Raw genomic sequence first — 20,523 nt, 5'->3', positions numbered from 1 at the left:
TTTGCTCTCTCGCAGTCACAATTGCAAGATAGCTCTTTTGCATTTTCCCCCACAGCATTGTACATAGAATCACGTGTAGATGAATGTTGGTAACAAAACTTATTTATTATCACTTGTTTGTTTCTACAATGTATACATTAAATTACGTTAAATTTCTTAGTAATATACCTTATATGATAAATTGTTAATGCATTATGTTCTCTGAGAAGTTCTTTTTTCCATGTATGGATTTTAAATTGACCGTGTGTTTCTGCTATTAGTCGACAGAATAACTCGCAGACAATCATCACCTTCAATATTCATTACAATAGGAGAAAATACTACGTGTAACATTGATGATACTGAGAATTACTGCAACGGGCCGTTAAAGGAAGGCACACCCTATAGGTGAGGAATGAAATAGGGAGTGAAAATGCCTTTTCAATTTTCACGAATAATATACTAACTTTTTATGTCTGCATATTAAGAGAACATAGAGAAACAGCAATTGCCTAGGAGAATGAAACATGTCAGGTGCAGTTTGCCTATTGTCAAGATGCAAGTGAGGTGAAAACTTAGGGCAACTGGTTAACTTTGACAATTTTTAATCCAAATAATGACAATATTCCTTGTATGTAATGAAAATCTTCGTGAAGAAGTTAAATGCTTTGCACAATTTGTGTTTGTGTTTTCTGTTGTAATTTATGTAATAATAACAATTCCCATGGCAAGGGTGCAAACGCGGTGTTCTTCGGATATTGGTACCTTAGCTTGCCGTATAATTAAGCAATAATGCACCCCTCCCGGCTCATAATGGACGAAAGCAAACTTTGCACGACATAATGTACGAGGCGAAGCCGAGTACATTATGGAGTGCAAAGTTTGCTTGAGTCCATTATGGGCCGGGAGGGGGTGCATTATTGCTATTATTTTATAGTTTTGGCAATGCCAGTGAATTTGTAGTTGTAGAAAACGAATAAAAAAGGAAATTTTAACTGAGTTTGAAGCCAGCGCAGTGAGCGTCGTCCAGCATGATCGGCCCTGACTCTGTACATATTACATGCACTCCACTGCACAGAGCACTGCACTGAACACGCACGTTCAGCACAAAAAATGACCAGCACTTTCACGGTTCATTTTGAATTGAAAAACGATGTATTTTCGAGGGAAATGAAAAGTAACTGCATCCCTACCGTCTATATCAAACTTGAAACATCACCTTTAAATATCATTCCATTCAAAAAATCGACACGGTGAAATGCCAGAGATGAAGAAAACGGAATGTTCATGCATCGACATCAGCATGATCAGCGAGCTGCATGCCATGGTATCAGCTGATCAATACGATCATTATTATGTCGCTAGTAGTACAGCATTCATTGCAAACGATATCAACAGAGTTCAACATTGTTATTCAAATGTTTATATTTCAATAATAACTGTGTCTATAAATTTAATTTTCGATGGCTCCTTGAGAAGAGCTATTTTATTTCGGCGAACGACAGAACTTGACGTAAACGGGTGCTTGAAAGGTACAGTTGACAAACATCAATCAATCAATCAATCTTTTATTACTCAACACACACTGACAGAGAGTGTGGTATGGTACATTTCAAATGAAAGAACAACATGTCCAAAACTGAACACCATCAAATGGATATTAAAATCCAAGTAAATTGAACATACTACATTCGGTACCGTCGCGATATCGAGAACAAGGCAAGGTAAAATCACAGACATGGAGAAAAAAAACGATGAATGAAGTTGTCTCCGATTACAGTCAGTGCATCAGAATTAGGTGGCCGAGATGTTAGATCAACGGAGAGTCCACGGTCGTCATGATTGTTGGTAGTAGCTGACCTTGGAGTCGGACCGAGACTTTGAATGGCTCCGTAGTAATTTCCGTAGACACTTCCGGTCAAGGTTGATGACAGCAAGCTGCCGTCCCGTTTACGGCTGGTTCGAGTAGCCTTTCACGCTTGCATCGTTTACATGGCCACTGACATACATAATATGCCATGTGTCAAACCCAGTATCGTCTAGGAGTTTGCAAACGTACTGAGTTCTGTTTCACCTATACCGAGCGAACCATGTTGTAAACAAACGTAGTAGTACAACCAGCGTATCGGACGGGGACTGCATGCTGAGCGCCAGCCAGACAGACGGCAGGTGCGTGCGTGAGGACTCAAAAATGTAATAAATCGTACAGTAAGACATTATTATCAATATTGTGAACCATTGTCAAGATTTATAGTTTTGTGTATTACATGGTTTATCCGATATTTCCCCTCCTTTTAAATGCGCAGTCCTATTTTCGTTTTCCAAAAAAAACTTGCTCGCTGTGGGGCCGCAGTGCTGAATAATGGAATACATTATCAGTAATAATGTATGGATATGACGTCACAAAATTCACTGGTATTGACAAAGCTATAATATATTAGCTAATAAGGGGGACGGCCACAGCGTAAACTGAAAGTCCTCTGGCAAGTACCTAAAGTATGGAGTGCTTGCACTGTCTTCCGATGGGTTGTGTCATAATATCGTATTATTTACCATAACTGCATAGTTTGAGTTTCTGTAAAGTTCAACTTTCCTTTGAAGTTACATCTAGCTGCTGCTGCTGCTGTTGTTGTTGTTGTTGTTGATGTCAAAACCATTGCATAACTGTTTCAGGTATCAATTCCGAGGATATACAGAAGGAGGTTATTCAGACACGGAACTTTCAGAACCAATTGTTACTGGTGAGAGAAACAGCAATTCCGTATCTTTAATAAGCAACTGATAGAACAACATTATCTAGCCAATGGTAAAAAGACGCGCTGCATCTATTTTCGAATTCTACGCTTTACCGCTGTAAATCTCTAAATTTCGATATTTGCTTTCAGTAATTTTAAATGTTTATTGTATGTATAACACATTAAGAACGTGTGCAGTCTGTAAAGTAATAACATTCTCTGCATACGCGATATATACAGGGACTATAGCAGCTGCTGTATCTTTTCATGATATGTTATTGGCTTTTGTTCCAAAACAAAGAAGTGATTAATATTTTATTCATCTCCCCCCAAAGTCTCTGAAATACTAAGTATCGGCTTAACAGAGACTTCACATAGTGTGTTATATGCTGTGTTATTCTTGACAAATAAATCTAGACTGAACTAGAATACGCTTTTCAACAATAACACAATAAATCAAGGCATTTCAGTATGATTGGGGTCAAGTAGTATTATATAGTAGGAATAGAAGAAATTGCCTCTAAGGTTAGAGCAAATTAAGCTTTAAAGTCAGGTAGTTAGTTGTAGCAATGTTGCATGTTGTCATCTACGTCACAAAAGGAATGTCAGCCACATAATTCGCAACAGAAGCACTATTAAGTCTAGTATATTCTGAATGACTTCCTATGTAAGATCAGTCAATTACTGTTTATCGATGCTAAAGTTATTTCCATTAATAAATGTACATTACATATTTATCGTCTTTCCTCCAAACCAGTCCCTGGCCCAGACCATTCATGGATTTTGATTCTACTCTGTGCTATTGTTGGTCTTCTGCTTGTTATTGCCGTCGTTCTGGGTGTCATCCTCTTCTTGAGAAAGAATCCCGAGGCGTTCAAGAAGAAAAGGTGTGCAAGAGGCTTTTGAATTGCCAGGAACTTATAATAAGTATCTTGAGGTTCTGAGTTTTAATGTAGCACTTTGTCTTTCAAGTCAAACACTTCTACTGTTATTGAATTCGCCTGTAGCCTGAATATTATCATGTTAGGTTTTTCTAGATGTGTGATCTGTAAGATGAGATGCAACAAGACAGAGACCATACCGAGTCGAGTATATAGCAATTACACTGTGATGAAATGTCAGCGTAATAGATGTTTGATATGAATTATCTTTAAACATCACATTAATTAATAACATATTGAACCAACTTTCAAACTCGTCTTGTTCTGCGTCATATCGATTCTTTAAATAGGAATTTATTTTAGAAACATGTGAATTAAGTTTTTCATTTGCAGAGAGGAAATGACAATGCTTTATATAGAAGAATGATACGCATTACATGTCGTCTTTGTTTCCCTAAATAACAAGAGTGCCATTCACGCTTCATTTTAGGGCGCCCTCTTTGGCGGGGAATGAAAATCCCTTGCCAGTAATAGAAGAAGAACATAAACAAAGCAAAAAGAAGACGTGGAAGCATTCACAGTAAGGGCGTTGCATTATTACCAATGACTATACAGTTTTGAACGCCGTAATTTTGACGAGCTCGAACGTGAAGATTAAAGATGCAGTATGTAAGACGAATGAAATAGATTAATGCAACACAAACATATAACAGATTCACCGACCTCTGATTAAAACACACAGTGATAGATGTAAATTGTTTCACTTTATTGCATATTCTTCGTTACGGACCACATTTAATCTGTACTGACTGTTGTATGCAATGAGCATACACACTAGCTGCTAGTATTTTCGATGTCTGCTTTATTTTCTTTTTCAGGCCTGTAAAATTGTCAAAATACGAGGATTACTTTAAAACAATGAGCGCCGAAATGGACTTCCAATTCTCTGCGGAGTATGAGGTCAGTATCGCGTCTTGCAGACCTGTCATTTTCGAATAACACTGACAGTGTGATGCGATTTCTACAGTGGGTATATTCTTTCTTCTGAGACTTATAGTAATAGGCCAAATCCTTCCAAAAACACATATATGTTATAAGTAAAATGATTAAGCTATAAACCACACCCAGCGACGGTATACAAGGAGATTTTGACCAGTTCAAAACCGTGCACGAGCGATAGCAAGTGCCTGTATGGAATGAACTTGTCAAAATCCAGTGGTATACTTGTTGCTTAGGTAGTTTAATGCTATCATAGCATTACATTGAATGGAAACGGCAAAAAAAGAATTTTTCTCTAGCTGAAAGTTCGTGCCTGTTCTAACCATGCTATATATTGCGAATATAGCATGATTATTTTCATATCTCGACCAATCAGATTGCAGTATCTGCGCCATCAATATACTGGCATAATATGCAGCATATATATGTCAATTGTTTCTTAAACCTTATAGGATCTTCGTAGCGTTGGTCGAGACCAGACCTGGGATGCATCTGAATTACCAGAGAACAAAGGCAAAAATCGATACACAAATATTCTACCATGTAAGTATTAAAGAAGTGGAAATAGTCATCCACGGCTTGAAATACATGGTTTAATTGAGTTTTATGGCTCTATTGTATTCTGTTATATAAATCAACTATCTAAAGGGGGATGAAATCCCCTCTCTTTCCTTTCGAAACTATACGGCCAAGAATTGTCACCACCTCTCCACATGTACATTTCTGCATACATACGGAGCAATGGTTTGAATAGGCTAAATGATAACACCAATTTGATTTTGACAGATGACAGAACAAGGATCAAGCTCTCAATCCAGGGAGACGATGACACTTCTGATTACGTCAATGCAAATTGGATGCCTGTGAGTACTGACAATCATTATGAATGTTACTCAACCCAATGTGACCGTGCCTTAAGCCATAATTGGTAGATTACACTTAAAAGTCATATCGTGTAAACGTGTGTGTATCAGATTTGGAATTGTCAAGCAAATATGATCTTGCATTGGTTGAGCGGGTTGAGACACATAGTCGTCTTTAGGATACAAGTGAAGCTTTCTCTTTGTAACGCTTTATGCGGTAATTATTAACATTTGCGAGTGAACATACTGGATTCTATACATACGCAACAACTTATACCCTCCTGTACCATAATGGATAAGAACCTTCATTAATAATTCAATATCTGAAAAAAGGCAACTGAATTACTTCGAAATAGTCTTGTGTAATCGTTTGCTCTTAAAGAGAGACCGTATATCTTGTCCAAAGAAAACATTTTTTCTTTATGGTAAGTTTTATCACGTGTCTGCCTGGTGTTGTCTTGTTTTTCATTTCTGAAGGGTTATCATTCCCCCAAGGAGTTTATTGCAACTCAGGGTCCTTTGCCAGGAACAAAGGATGACTTCTGGAGGATGATCTGGGAATACAATGTGAAGACCATTGTGATGGTTACACAGTGTACAGAACGTGGAAAGGTAAATACTTACAGCTTTAAAATGGAATAGAACTTTCTACGCACTTTTTTATATAATATCATATCAGATCATGAATTTATTCATCAGTCTTTCCGAAAATAGAAGCTCGAGTTTTTGATAGTTTTTCTTAGCTATGGGTCTCCATAGTCACATTTCCTGAAGCCATTGGCCAAGGGATATGGCAATGAGTTTCTGGTAACGCACGACCACGAGTTGAGGGGTAATGAACTGCTACAATAGCCAAATAAAGACCGGGTAGCAGGTATTTAATAACACTCAACAATCTCATGCTGTTCATTGTTATTGTTTTTAACGATTAATGTCCTTTGATGTATGCGCTTGAACAATACTTTGTGAGAAGTTCACTTGGCGAGCTATCCATAGTGCTGACAATGGTGCAAATGTCTTCAAATAAGGAAGTGCAAATGTCCTTTGTATACTGTATGAGTTCCTTGGATGCCGCTTAAGGTCATATGCGCCTCGAATGTGAAAGGCATAAAATGAAACTTTTTCTAAAACTTTATCAGTAACACCTTCGATCATTCTCTTACCGAGACAAGCAATTCCAGTGTATCAGTAGTTCAGCCAAAAATTAAGACGAATAAGAGTTATGGCGACAGAGCTTTCTCAGCGTGTGCTCCTAAGCTGTGGAATAAGCTACCGGAGGCCATTCGATCAACCAAAATTTTTAATAATTTTAAATCGCAGGTCAAAACTAACCTTTTTAAAACAGCTTTTTAGACTTATTTATTGACGAAATGTTTTTTAAATTTTATTTATTTTTTACCTTTGTGTATATTTTTAGAATAGTGAACCAATGCATTGTATGTTTTTTATTATGTTTTATTGCATTGTGTAACTATTTATTCAGATTTTAACTTTACAGCGTATAGAGACGGTGTATTTCTATGTTATACGCTTTAGAAGAATAAATTATTATTATTATTAAGAATACAAATGAGAGTCACCGTGCAAAGTTTGGCACTACAGAAACAAATTACGTAACATTCACAGATTTAAAATGGCTACAATTCCCTGTAAGAGCTAAGGGGAAAATACAATTCTTGTTAAACTTAGACGGTGAAAATGTTTGTTACTCAAAGTCATGAGCCATCACTAGCGTACACCAGAAAGGTTTGAAATATTAAGTCCAAATATCTGTTCCCGGGGCGCACTTTACCTTACTATTTGTTGTTACATGAACTGTCCTGGTGGAATGGACAATCTTTATGTTTTAGTCAAATGCTCAACGATCGTCATGCTCTAACAATCCGCCTGTGTTTCAAAACTGTTGACAACACTTCGCGCATGGTCACTCGAGTAGACACTTTTTATAAAGGCTTTCCCTGGTGCAATAGTCATTCAGCAAATACCTTCTGATGTCACTGTATTAGAGTCGGATATATTTTCTCGTCACGTTACGTGCTCTGGTGAATCGCAACACACAATGAGTGTATTATCAGAAAATGTAGTGAACAAACAAAGACAGTGTGAGGACCGAACCTCTCAAGATGTTATTAAAAAAGTAATTAATTTGTATGAAGGTTTCAATGCTTCTGTATTCCCCTTTGCTCTCTAGGTGAAATGCGATCATTACTGGCCCTTCGACGAAGAATCTGTGTACTACGATGATATCCAGGTCAATATTGTGAGCAAAGAAGTGTTTGCAGAATGGACTTTGAGGGAGCTCAATCTGGAAAAAGTAAGCAACTGTAAACAAGTGCATAATTAGGAAATTAATGCACTCGAGCTGCTTAGACAATTCTCCATTCCAACCATGCATTAGGGGGTTATCAAAGGCATGTGGTATCGGATATATGAGTCCTCTCCAGGAATTGCCAGGGAAAAAGTCACAAAGCGAAGTTAGGTGATCGTTTACGTCAATATGCAAATTACCCCTCAAGGATTTTAGCTTCTATTAAATATTATATCACACCAATAAAATATTATCGTAATGTGATATAATTTAGATGTAGTGTTAGTGTTAAATAAAAAAACAAAACGATTTTATTTTAAAGATTTGATTTAGATTTTAACTTTCGCTTCAGCCAAGCAGATGACTGATTTGAAAATATATGAAAGATATGAAATATATTTTAGTCAGTCTATCAAGAAAATAATCTTTATGATGTCAGAAGAGCGAATCGTCCTTGTTAGGATGACGTTATAAAGATATATTTAAAGAATGCAAGTTATATTATTGTTTTTTTTTGTTTAAGGCTGGTAAAAATAGAAAAGTTAATCACTGCAACTTCACGGCTTGGCCTGATCACGGTGTACCAGAGACAACTCAGACCCTACTACAATTCGTTAGAGTTGTGCGTGAACAAATGCCAGATAACAACACTCCAACGGTTGTTCATTGCAGGTAAGACCTTGTCATCTTCGACAATTGTCGACCACACTGCGCTCTCTAACAACATGTTAAAATAGTTCTTTATTTGTATAAATCATTTTAACTAAAAAGGTTTAGAATCCTTCAGGACAAAGGCTGCAAATCCATAGTACACATGGAATTGTTTTGTGTAAACATGTACTACAAATGAACGGGACAACATGGAAGGCATGTACGACTTTCATTGTATTTCCACTGTCTCTCTGATCATAATTCAACTTCAGTGCTGGTGTTGGTAGAACAGGTACCTTCATTGCCCTGGACAGACTGATTCAGCACATGCGTGATAATGACTATGTTGATATCTACGGTATCGCCTGTGAGATGAGAATGCATCGAATGTACATGATACAGACAGAGGTGAGTCCTGTGTACATTTATGACGTTATCACAATGTCGTTACCATCGATGGCTTGGTGCATATGTCTGGTAACAAAATTTCTAGGGCATACCCGTATCGAACCCTTTTGAAACAAATGTGACATTTCTGTTATAACACAGGCATTTCATGTAAGAAAAACATATTCAAATTTGCACTTAATGCATATTAATGTGCAACCCGGAAACAGCTCATTTTTCTTTGTTCAATACGGTTCCATCACCCTACGTATGCAATGCAGTGTCTGTAACAATAATTCCTCACAGACTCGGTCGTTCTTCTCTCAAAACATGGCAGCAACGCCCACACCCAGTACCTAGACGTTCCACCCGCCCTACAGTTTTGGCACAGTTTGGCCAGCGAAGATGCTGGCGTTGTCGGCGACTTAAAAACTGAAGGGTCCGTGATATGCTTTTTTGAGTTGTTCACAGTAAGATGATTTATGTAGAAATATAAAGTAACACCTAGTCAATACGCTGTCGGGAATAAATGACATATAGTTCATAAGATGTTGCCATGATGATTTTCAAACCAATGTTTTTCATTTCGGTTTCAGTCCCAATACGTGTTTATCCATCAATGTGTTGCTGACTTGCTTCATGAGGAAGGAGGGAATGGCGAAGAGGACGCACCCCCTCCACCGTTCGACGAGCACATCTACGGTAATGTGCCACCCATTAGGGTAGCACAGCCGGATATTCTAGAAAACCACGGTACCTTAAGATTTTTAGTCTTCGTGTCTATATTCATTCACTGTGTTTTGGTTTTTGACAGATCATGACGGATGATAAAATATTGCTTCGCATCTTTTGACCAGTAGAATAAATGCCAGCGTAAAGAAACTACACGTCCCATAACATGTATAGGTACTATGGAGATAAGTAACTGAGAACAAAACAATAACTTGCATAGTACAACTCCATATTACAGTTAACGTGTTTAGCAGCAACATATATTAAATTTATTTTATGATATATAATAGTATTTCAAAGAAGCAAACTTTATTGTTATAGGCATAGTATAAGATTAACACATCAATATTAAATTTAACATAATCATGAATTTATAAATATTATTCTCAGTTATCAAAATATAGTTGTACACTCCATAATAAAATTACATCATTTTACATAGACTGAGCTGTAAAAACGAAATCAACGAGTAAACTGAAATAGTATATCATATATGTCAGTTTCTAAAGTGCACAGTTCGTCTGTAGCATATAATAGCTAAATATAAAAATGAGTAGGTATACATTTGCTTTAGAAGGTAAGATATGTTGTCTTTTCTTCCGTTTGAGTTATTCCTTCCAAACCCTTTATAGGATGTTGCAGGTGAGCATTCAGGCAACCCAATCTTGGCAGGTAGCTTTGACTCATGCGATTTTTGGTTGTATATACTATTAGACATTCTGCTCTTTTTTAAAATGACAAAAAGGTTTTCACAATTTAGAGGTCAATAACACGTTTATCTACCTAATGAAGATCCAAGGATGCCATAAAGCAGATATTTCACATGATAAACACCTTGAGAGAGACCTTCAGTCTCATCTATGAAACTGCCTTGCCCCCCAAAATACTCCAAAAATTATGCCTACTGTTATTATTATGTTTTGTTGACACGTTTGTCACCCGCCTAAGCAGATTGTATAAATCTAGAGGCAGCTTCCCTCGCAACGAATTTTCAAAATGATCAATACGATCAAAATAACTTCGACAGGGCACCCGATGCTAAGACATTTGGAGGCAAGTTTTTCCTTTAAGATGTTCATGACACCATGCAAAGTGCAATGTATTGCAAGAGGATTAAGATGACATTTTAGCTTCAAAAATAGCTACATACAAAAAGCAAGCAATTGCAAAGCAATGTGTCTTATATATGACGATTTCGTCAGATTTATGCCCTTTTCACAGATAGCAACTTATGATTCGTAACTACCGATCCATACTCACCCTGATTTGAAGTGTAAACATTATGAGGCTTCCGGCAGAACACGAGACACTACTTTACTGTTTTGATAGTCATCAAAGAATCATAATAATTTGTACATGTGCGAAAATGTCATATAATTGATATAGAAAGTTCTGCAGATTGGCCTTTTAAAATTAAGATGGATTTATTGACATTCGCAGATATGTAGAAAACGTACGACGACTCGGATGCGCTTCAACTTATCAACCAATGAAAGTGGTTATACGTACACTGAAGAAATAAAGACCTTTTTAGAAAAATATCTACAGAGAACACCTAGGCAGCCATTGGTGGAACAGACCGATACATTACCAGTACGATGTATGAATTCTTGATCATCATAACATCTTATCTTACTGAGTCCATCGCATCATTTTTAGCTTTTAGAATTTTATGATACAATTTTAATAAGTTAATGATTATGTCACATCCTCCTATAAGTATGCAAAATACGTATTTGTAAAGATCTTTCAAGCTTACCGTAGCCAATTATATTCTATTTCTCTTTGTGGATATGTTATGCAATAAACAGTGCGAAAATGTGTTAGTAAAATTAATGTTAAAACCTAGCAAGGAATAAGCCGTTGCTAGTAACGCTTTTAATTATTCCTAATTAAAATTAACAAACCAAACTCCGCAGACAGAAGAAAAAGTCAGAAGAAATAGGCATACGCATTCATGAACCCTTGGGCAAGCATAGACAGTCTCCCTCCCTAATGTTTATGGAGCTTCCAACGCTCCCGGGGGGTTGGAAGACATGACCGAATGTTAACTTTGCCTTTTGTCTCTTTTAAAGTAGTATGAGCCTCGAAAGTGAAAGACATAATCATGTATTAAGACTTTCCTTGATAAAACTTTGATTCTTTTTCAAGAATAAAAATCGAAGGTACCGTGCAAAGCTGTATAGTTAAACAAATAATCTTACATTGACCATTGGTTGCCATCAATGTCTTAAATCTATAGACAAAAGTAACGTTTTGCACTTCCGAAAAGTAAAAGCGTGAAACGTTTTCTTACCCCAAGAACTTTAAATGAACGCCAACAAGCGGTAGAGCAGAAAATATTGCAACAAATATGAAAGTCACATTAAATGAATGAAATAAGGCACTCGGGCTTTAAAATTACTTAGAATTGCATGATTTATTAAAACTTCTACAAGCTGATGATGTAAATATTTTCACTGATGCATAAATGTATTTTATCTTTCTTTTATAGCACCTCTTAGATTTCTTGCTTTTCATAACCTCATTTATCCAAGATCTAGCTCAGTTTTTTACTTTCAAAACCGAAAATAACGTTACCATCGTGAAGTGTGACTTTCTGTAGAATTTCATCATTTTAATAGTCAAGTCATTAGACGTCTTAGCAAATTTCTGTTACTTTAATTGCTACAATTCACCTTTGTATGAATACGTACCTTTGAGAATTTTGACCAGCCTGTTGTTTACTAGTTTTTATTTGACTTTGTACGGAGAGGCCGAGAGACTGAATCATAGTCTAAGAGCAATTGTAAATTCAAAAGTGTGTTGTACATCATTCGGAGCGTGTTTAAAAACTATGAAATCAATTTTTATATTTTTAATTCGTAGAATAAATCCTACCGATTTTTATGGCGATATCTGTCCTGTACATTTATTTACAGTTTAAGCTCACGGCATGGCAGTTTCATTTCTATATATTTTGTACGCAATTTATCCAAAATGGGCGTGCGAATGGTACTGTAACAGTTTGTCACTCGTAAACTTAGAAAACACGTCTATCTTTACCATATTGTTATATATATATATATATATATATATATATATATATATATATATATATATTTTTTTTTTTTTTTTTTTAATCTCGAACCAACAGGTTACCCCAATAACAGGTTCGTTTGAAAATAAAAAATATAATACAAAAAGCACTTATTGGAAACATCCGATATGATATCTACACAAAATGGGGTTGAAATCATCATATATTGATGTCGGTAATCCCTTACTGCAAAGAGAGAAAGTGTACGTTTTACAACGGTTGTAGATATAAGCACTGCTATCAAACGCAGGATTTGGAATGCCGAACTTATCAAAGTAAAGGCAAAATCCCTCACTTTGTCCCAGTTGACATCGCCATTAGACACAGTGGTCATTTATCACAGGAAGAGGAAGTTGATCAGTTTGATTTAAGTGTAATTACAGTTTTTTATGATACAACGTAGTAGATTTCTGGTTCTAATTCAAAATAAAAACGACGATAAGATTCGTTTTGATATTTTTACCTCGCTTTATTTCCGCGTTTAAAATTGTATTCGCACGTCGACATCCGATGTTATGGACAGAGTTCTCCTCCTTCTTGCCTATGATTCTCTATCCCTTATTCTGTGTGAATGTAACTGATCGGGTTAGTAATTGAGGGCAATTTATCGGAGAGTGAAAAATCAAACATGACCTGTAAGAAGGCATACATGCTGTGAGAAATCAAACAAGTAAATAATAATGTCAGTGTTTTATCATATTGGCAATTAATAGGAACCTTGACCACAAACACATAATTACCAGAAACAAAAATTGTGAGATGATAGAGTCTTACGTCATTAACTTTTCAATTTATGCAGATAACCATTGCACGTGATTTGAGGAATCTTTTATCTTTAATTCATATCTATTGTATGAAAGCTACACATTCAGCCCATGCTTCGATGATAGGGTAGACGGACGATACGACATGATGGATGACGATCCCTGTAGTCACACTATATCAAGACACAAAAAGACATGGAAGAGCTTAGGCGAAGGTATTGTAGCTTGTCTTCTACGAAATAAATACTATGTAGTACACACGAAGTCTGAATGTCTCGTTCATTCAATACTTTGAAGATTCCAAGTATCTCTGAGCGAGCAAACGAGTAATTTTCAAGGTAAAGGTCAACGAGAAGCCGGGGAGTAGCGAATCCACCGTGATCTACAGACAAAATCGTAATGCTATAGTTGACTGTGATTTTGACAAGAACTGGTAACTGCAAAATGCGACGATTAGCCATGTTTAGGCAAAATATTGACACTAATATGTATCACGAGAAATCGGGTAGACCGACGACGGCGCATTTTGCTTACCAGAGAACACTTTCGTTTTTAAAACTGGAATAACTATAAAATTTGTGGCAATTTTTCTGTGCAAACGCCATTGGGAATACAAAAGTGGAGTGGGTTTTTCCGTCATAAGTGACTAAAATCTAAGTTTCTCTTATCATGAAAGATGAGTTTACCCATGTTATCATACCACATTTCTGCGCCTGCGCTTATCAGTTCTAACCCAAATTCCCCTTAATTTGGTTGAGTGAACAGGAGTGGACAGACCAGAAACCATTCTAACTCCTAGCAACGGAATAGCATTCCAATGCCTGGCAACCTAAGAGTGCAAATTTAAAGACTGCGAACACGTTCGTGCGTTTCTCTGCAGAAGTTGTGACAATGTTACACGAACGACGATAAATTTATCGTCGTTCGTGTAAATCTGCCGCAATATTTCTATTTCCGTCAAACAAACAATGTTCATGTGATTTATATATAATCCCACGATTTTTTGTTTGACGTCCATCATACACTCGAAGTAACATGGCTCCGCGAAAAACACAAATCCGATGACGTCATAGACAAAAATTTGGTGGGATTTTATACATTGAAAAGATTTGACGGGAAAACTAAATACAAAAGCATAATTTCGTTCAATGTTTTGAACAAATTTACCCTTCCTTCGCATGTGCTCTGATTACAGCTGTTAAAGTATTACTTCTGTTCCTAGTATAATTAACACGATCGTCATTCTCAATAAAAGTTTAGGAAAATATGTATTGCTTGCAAGTAAAAATCATATAGGGCTCAAAAACTGCATCCATTTCGATTTGCAAGTACATTTTCAACTTTTTAACTTGTAAGGCTATCTAGCAATTAGCATTTGGGGTCACGATGATAAAACTGTATTTTTCTTCTCCGAGCGAAATGGAGAAGTGTTCTGATTATAACATTGTAAATCATTTACGATGAGTAAATGTAAATTCAAAGTAAACGAATTGACACAGTTATCTCCATGTGTCAAATAAACTTTGCAATAATGCCATAGCTATTTCCTCAATTTACAGAGAAATACTAATTGGTTTTCAAGCCCTATAAATATGCAACACTGCAAATCTTTTTCCGGTCTGAATTGATTATGCAAGGAACAAGTTTAGTCAGAGAAGCAAAATAGATGTGTTAAACACGATAAATGTATTGTCACATAAGTTTTCATTAAATCTTGTTTGAATTTCTGTCATTCATGAAAATTGAGGAAATTCAACACTTTGAAACATGACAAGCTAATCTTGGGTCACTATTATAATTTCCTCCTACCGAGATAGAGAACTGTTCCGATTATTACTTGGTAAATCACTCCTCGATCAATATGAATATATGCATTAAATCCTATCCTTATACAAACTGACCAAAGACCAACTTTCAGGGCAAAAGCATCTAAATATGTCATTCAATTACAGGCGCGATATTTCTACAAGCTTTACAGGTTTTTATCAAAATCTGAAAACAATGTGTTTGGTCGACAAAGTAACGGCAGCGGGGAATCACTAGAAACATAATCTGCTTTCGTCTTGTAGTACGCTAGTTGAAATGAATATCCTCACTCACCACTATGTGACACCTATCGTCTTTATCTTTTCAGGAAGAGGGAATTGTTGAAATTTAGCGTAGATTAGCCGATGTACTTCTTTTCGAATTAATATGTTGTCAGGATTCAATATTTCAGTCAATTATTTAATCGTTCTTATCAACGGATCTCCCATAGGTATACTTATCTCCAAGGCCTACCGCTGACTTTCATTCAATGTACCCCACCTAAGAATGGATTGTTCGAAATACCTCAGTTGACCTTACTGGTCAAACGAGACATGTGCCTCTTTGTTCACGTCAATACTACCGTCCTCAAATTTTGGAAGTCAAGTCAACCACAACACAGCAGAAATGATTTTGACGGACAATTATCGTATTTACCCTAAACCTTCGATTCGACTTCTTCTGTTTCTACTGAGTCTGACGGTAAGTGTTAAATTTGTGTCAATATCGATCGATCGCGTATATATGTCTGATATTTATCCAGCATTTAAACTTTGGTCGACAGCAGCACTGTGATGTTCTTATTGTTAAATAAGTACAATATCTATCGTCGGGGGATACTGTACATATATCTACAATTTGGTCACCGAGACAACAACGATAAGAAATCACAAGGTTAGTAAAGAACAATATATACATTAAGTAATGTACACAATACTGAGCATCTGGCTAACATAAACATATTAAGGTTGTTCGCGACTCGAAAATCAAAGCATTAAAATTTTGCTCCGCTTTCCTCAGGAAAAGCTTAAACCCTTTTTTTTTCAAAATCAAGAATAAAAATCGGAGGGTTGCAGATTTAGGTACTACTGAGAATCAAATTACAATTTTTGTACGTATATCGATATTTGACATTCAAAGGCCATCACCCATTCGTTTCTGTATGGGACATATAAATTCTGTTTTTTCACAAAATTAGACTGAGGAAAACTATTTACACCATAAGCTTCCGAATGAGCCTTCAAGTGGTGGGCCAAAATATTTATGATATTAGAAAAGCGTGACAGTCTGAATATTTATCCCTGAGGTGAATTCTACAGTACGCTTTAGGTAAACACAATAGCTGTGTCATTTCACAGAGCTTTTCTTTCTACATAATTAAATTGGATACTCTGTTACTGACCTCTTTCAGCATTGCAGACTGTGCTCTTGGACAACGTCGACCATATCATACACCGTAGTCCCTACCGTTGCAGCACCAAGTAAGGACACTTATTGTATCTTACAGATGTCAGCTGGTATTGTAAAGTGTTTTCCGTTCAGATAATGATCACTGAATTAAACAGAAAAGTTTACACATTTGAAACGAGCCATCCTGGATTCAAACACCAGAATGACAAAAATTATCGGAAATATGTATGATCGGTGAAAACAATCACATGTTGGAATATGTTGTACTTCTGGAGGCAGTCGATCAGACGTGTATTCTTGAGTTGTTTTAGTGACGTCAGTAGGTCCTCGGTAGGGCTCCTTGCCTAGGGTAACCTGGTAGTAAAGAAGAGTATATTTATCGTCGATACGAATATGACACTTACAGTGCATGTATTTAGACCCGAGTTATGAGAATTTGTGCAGGAGGTTTTATGGGCTTCCTTTTTGTCCGTTAATATATATGCACAGCAGATACACAAACGACGACATCTCGTGACGGTCAGACAATAGTGAACAATTAATATCCTGCCAGTCTAATATTTAAGCAATACAAACAACGACATAATGTACGAGGCGAAGCCGAGTACACTATTGAGTGCAAAGTTTGCTTGAGTCCATTATGGGCCGGGATGGGGTACATTATTGCTATTATTTTATAGTTTTGGCTGTGCCAATGAATTTGTAACCGACTGAAAGAGGAAATTTAAACTGAGTTTGAAGCCAGTTAGCGTCGCCTGGCATGATTGGGCCAGAATCTGTATATTGTATACATTTACAAGCACTCCACACTACATGGCACTGAACACGCACGTTCAACACAAAAAAATGAGCAGCACTTTAACGGGGCTAATGTGCAGCGCTGAATAAGATCTGACCCAATTGGGTAGCTGAATCTTACCAATATAATGAAAACAATACAAATAGACTTCCTAAGTGGCTGTGAATAGTGAAAATGGACCAATCAGCAGCTTTAACGGGTCAATTTAGAAATAAAAAACGATATATTTTCGAAGGAAATGAAAAGGAATTGCACCCCTACTGTCTATATCGAACTTGAAACATCACCTTTCAATATCATGACATTCAAAAAGCCGACGCAATGAAATGCCAGACATAAAGAAAACGGAATGTTTATGCATCGACATCAGCATGTTATGCTCGCTGTGGGGCCGCAATGCTGAATAATCGGATGCATTATCAATAATAATGTGGGGGTATGACGTCACAAAATTCACTGGTATTGACGAAGCTATAATATAATTAGCATTAATAGCTTACATCGTGAATTATATTTCCCTATTTATAGTGTAAATACAAACCGCAGCTTACGACGTGCAATGGGTGTTTGTACGCATAATTTCTTCCCGTTTTCATACAATCCCATCGCTCCGATAGAGAGCCAAGCCGAGCATGTGAACACCCGTACACTACATGAGAAAAATAAACGCTCGCCGAGCAGTTAAACACCCCACATGATCAGAATTTGTGTTGCATCGCGGGTATTATAAGCTAGATGGCAGCTGCCATGCCATGACATTCTTCTTTACAAGGACCATGACAGCTCACACTGAAAGCTCTGGTGAGTAAATATTTTGGTCAATTTCATCATTAATATCCAAGAGGGAAAAGCTGAATTAAAAAATTTTGACGGGTGTTTTAGACTTGCTAGCCATCAAATTACCTCTCCCGTGAAGCCATAGAGAGCTATTTGTTTAAGTTGCAGCCGCATCTGATATGCACAGTGTCTTAGAGGACCTTTTCTTTTTAGGGGCCCAAGCCTATGAGCTGGGCCCCTATTGTTATTGTAGGCGATCAATATTCTTTTTCTTCCTCTTCATGTTCTTCCAGGATTTTTTGCTCCCCTAGAACTCAAAAACTGCTTGACGTAAACTTCTCAAACTTGCAGGACTAATAGGTACATATGAGTACTGGTGCACCTAACCCTATAAATTTCGATTGGTCACGTGACCTGGCGGCAATATTGGATTTTCCCAAAACATTTAAATGGCTTTTTCTGATGACCTAGGGGTCTGGTCGATTTGAAATTTGGTGTGTAGCAAGCATGATGTTAGGCCTTTAATGTTGGTAAACAAAATCGCGCGCGGTCACGTGACCTAATGGCCGCCATATTTGACTTTTGAGAAATAACAATTTAATCTTTAAAAATCTTCTTCTCTAGAACCAACCCACCGATTGAACTAAAATTTTACTTGTATCATTCTTGATGTAAGCACTTTCAAGTTTGCGAAAGGCATATGGATCGCTCAGGTCGTTTTCATGATATATTGGATTGTTTGAGAAACACAAATTTAATCTTTGACAATGCTTTTGTACGCCAGGGCAGAACTACCAGGGTCGATGCACTGCTGTTATGTCTGTGAAAGTCAAGGATCATAACTGAGGCTATCTGAAAGGCAGTTTAAAGGCCAGGTTTTTGATGCAATAATTTTTATGTAGGATTTTGATTACAGCCTTATTTTTTCTTTCAAACTGAAAAGTCAGGCAGGGCAGGCTGTCAATTTGAGCCGGCAGTCATTGAAACCCTAATCCCGGCCCCTATCCCGGCCACTTCTGTCCAAAAGTGGTAGCCCCAATCTGCGGCAGATCGTCCATGTAGCCGACACGAACACGAAGTGTCTGTTACCGGCACAATCTTGCATATAGGTACAGCCTCTCAGGATGGACAATGGCGTATACATTATACACAACGTATGCAGACGGATGCCAATCTGTTTTTATGGACACACGTTGATAATTGATAAACAGTTGAGTGCATTTTCACGTACATGTTTTTCTCTGTCAAAGACAAATTTAACACCCCCCCCTAGAAAACGGATGCCTTTCAACTTTTACAATATATTAACCTTGAAATCAAATTGAAAACACAGAGAAATACATTTGAGTGTTTGGATAGCACACACAAAGGAATTGCTAAATTACTTATTAACCAGAACGTAGAGTCTGTAGTTAAGAATGTGTGTTTGCACAGCTCATTATGGTCGGAACACTCTGTAAATATTGTAAATACCAGGCCCTGCGCGTCATTGTTGACAGGTTAGTTGCATCACAGTCTTGTGGTTGCATTGACCAGGAACATGGCTAACAGCGCGGGTTTCAGTGCATGCCCGGGTGCTAATGGTAAAGCTTACGTTCACCAGCTGGAGCAAGTTTAGTAGCATGACTTTGCGTTTCGTGAGTTCACGTATATATTGATTCCCACTGTTGAACTTGTACTAAGGACGTTAGTTGTCGTCTACCTTTCCCAATTTTTGCATAAAGGCATCAATGTGAACTCTCAAGATATTCAGTTGTTGAAAACTTGTAGTATAATTACGAGGAAGCCGTTACAAGACCATCAGAGTCACATTGTGCATGTAGTGTACTTACCTGTGGATAAAACAATATCATGTTGTTTCATAATGATGCAATGACTTTTCATCAGATTAGTCTGTATGGCTGACAAGTGACAACACAATCAGTGGGAAATTTATTGCAATGCTATTTCCCGTTTGCTTATGAAACATACTTTTCCAAATCATTTAAGTGGGAAATGAGAAAAATGATCTTTGACAGGTAATTTTCTCTCTTAACAACTAGTCCAAGGATTTGTCAACACATAGGTCACATGGTAAATTTCCAGAGTGAGTTAAGATGGTATACGTTAATTTCAATTACAATACTAGTTCGCCTCACTCTATACTTTTCAAATTCATTTTAAACTGAAACTTCCCCTATAAAAGCCGGATTATCGTTAATTTATGCAAACGTAAAAAAGCAACGCTACTGGTCGGACGTGCTCTGTTTGGTCCCAGAATCCCATAATTTTGCCATGTTTCAGGCGTTCATTTTCATTGAATCTTGGATATGATGTCTGATGTGAATATATAGCGACTAAACTTGAGTCGAAA

At 37.0% G+C, this 20,523-nt stretch overlaps 3 protein-coding genes across 3 annotated transcripts in view; all 3 read left to right on the top strand.

Moving 5' to 3' along the window:
- The window catches only part of LOC139149340 (fibronectin-like), a 52,102-nt gene extending 48,482 nt beyond the window's left edge, over positions 1 to 3,620 (top strand). Inside the window, exons 28-30 of the mRNA XM_070721058.1 lie at positions 261 to 387; positions 2,653 to 2,720; positions 3,472 to 3,620. Of these exons, the coding sequence (XP_070577159.1) occupies positions 261 to 387; positions 2,653 to 2,720; positions 3,472 to 3,620 (344 nt within the window). The remainder of the gene's footprint in view (positions 1 to 260; positions 388 to 2,652; positions 2,721 to 3,471) is intronic.
- LOC139116605 (actin-1-like) overlaps positions 1 to 20,523 on the top strand; it is a 244,120-nt gene that overhangs the window by 81,588 nt on the left and 142,009 nt on the right. The window lies entirely within an intron of this gene.
- LOC139147423 (receptor-type tyrosine-protein phosphatase beta-like) lies at positions 4,480 to 11,144 on the top strand. The gene is made up of 9 exons (XM_070718526.1): positions 4,480 to 4,555; positions 5,047 to 5,137; positions 5,381 to 5,457; positions 5,935 to 6,069; positions 7,649 to 7,771; positions 8,289 to 8,437; positions 8,689 to 8,824; positions 9,400 to 9,556; positions 10,976 to 11,144. The coding sequence occupies exons 1-9, from the start codon at positions 4,514 to 4,516 to the stop codon at positions 10,981 to 10,983; spliced, it is 918 nt and encodes a 305-aa protein (XP_070574627.1). The 5' UTR covers positions 4,480 to 4,513; the 3' UTR covers positions 10,984 to 11,144.

The sequence above is a fragment of the Ptychodera flava genome, chromosome 2, assembly GCF_041260155.1.
Source record: "Ptychodera flava strain L36383 chromosome 2, AS_Pfla_20210202, whole genome shotgun sequence".
NCBI lineage: Eukaryota > Metazoa > Hemichordata > Enteropneusta > Ptychoderidae > Ptychodera > Ptychodera flava.
The sequence above is the reverse complement of the archived record's forward strand: the minus strand, read 5'-3'. Positions and strand labels throughout refer to the sequence as shown.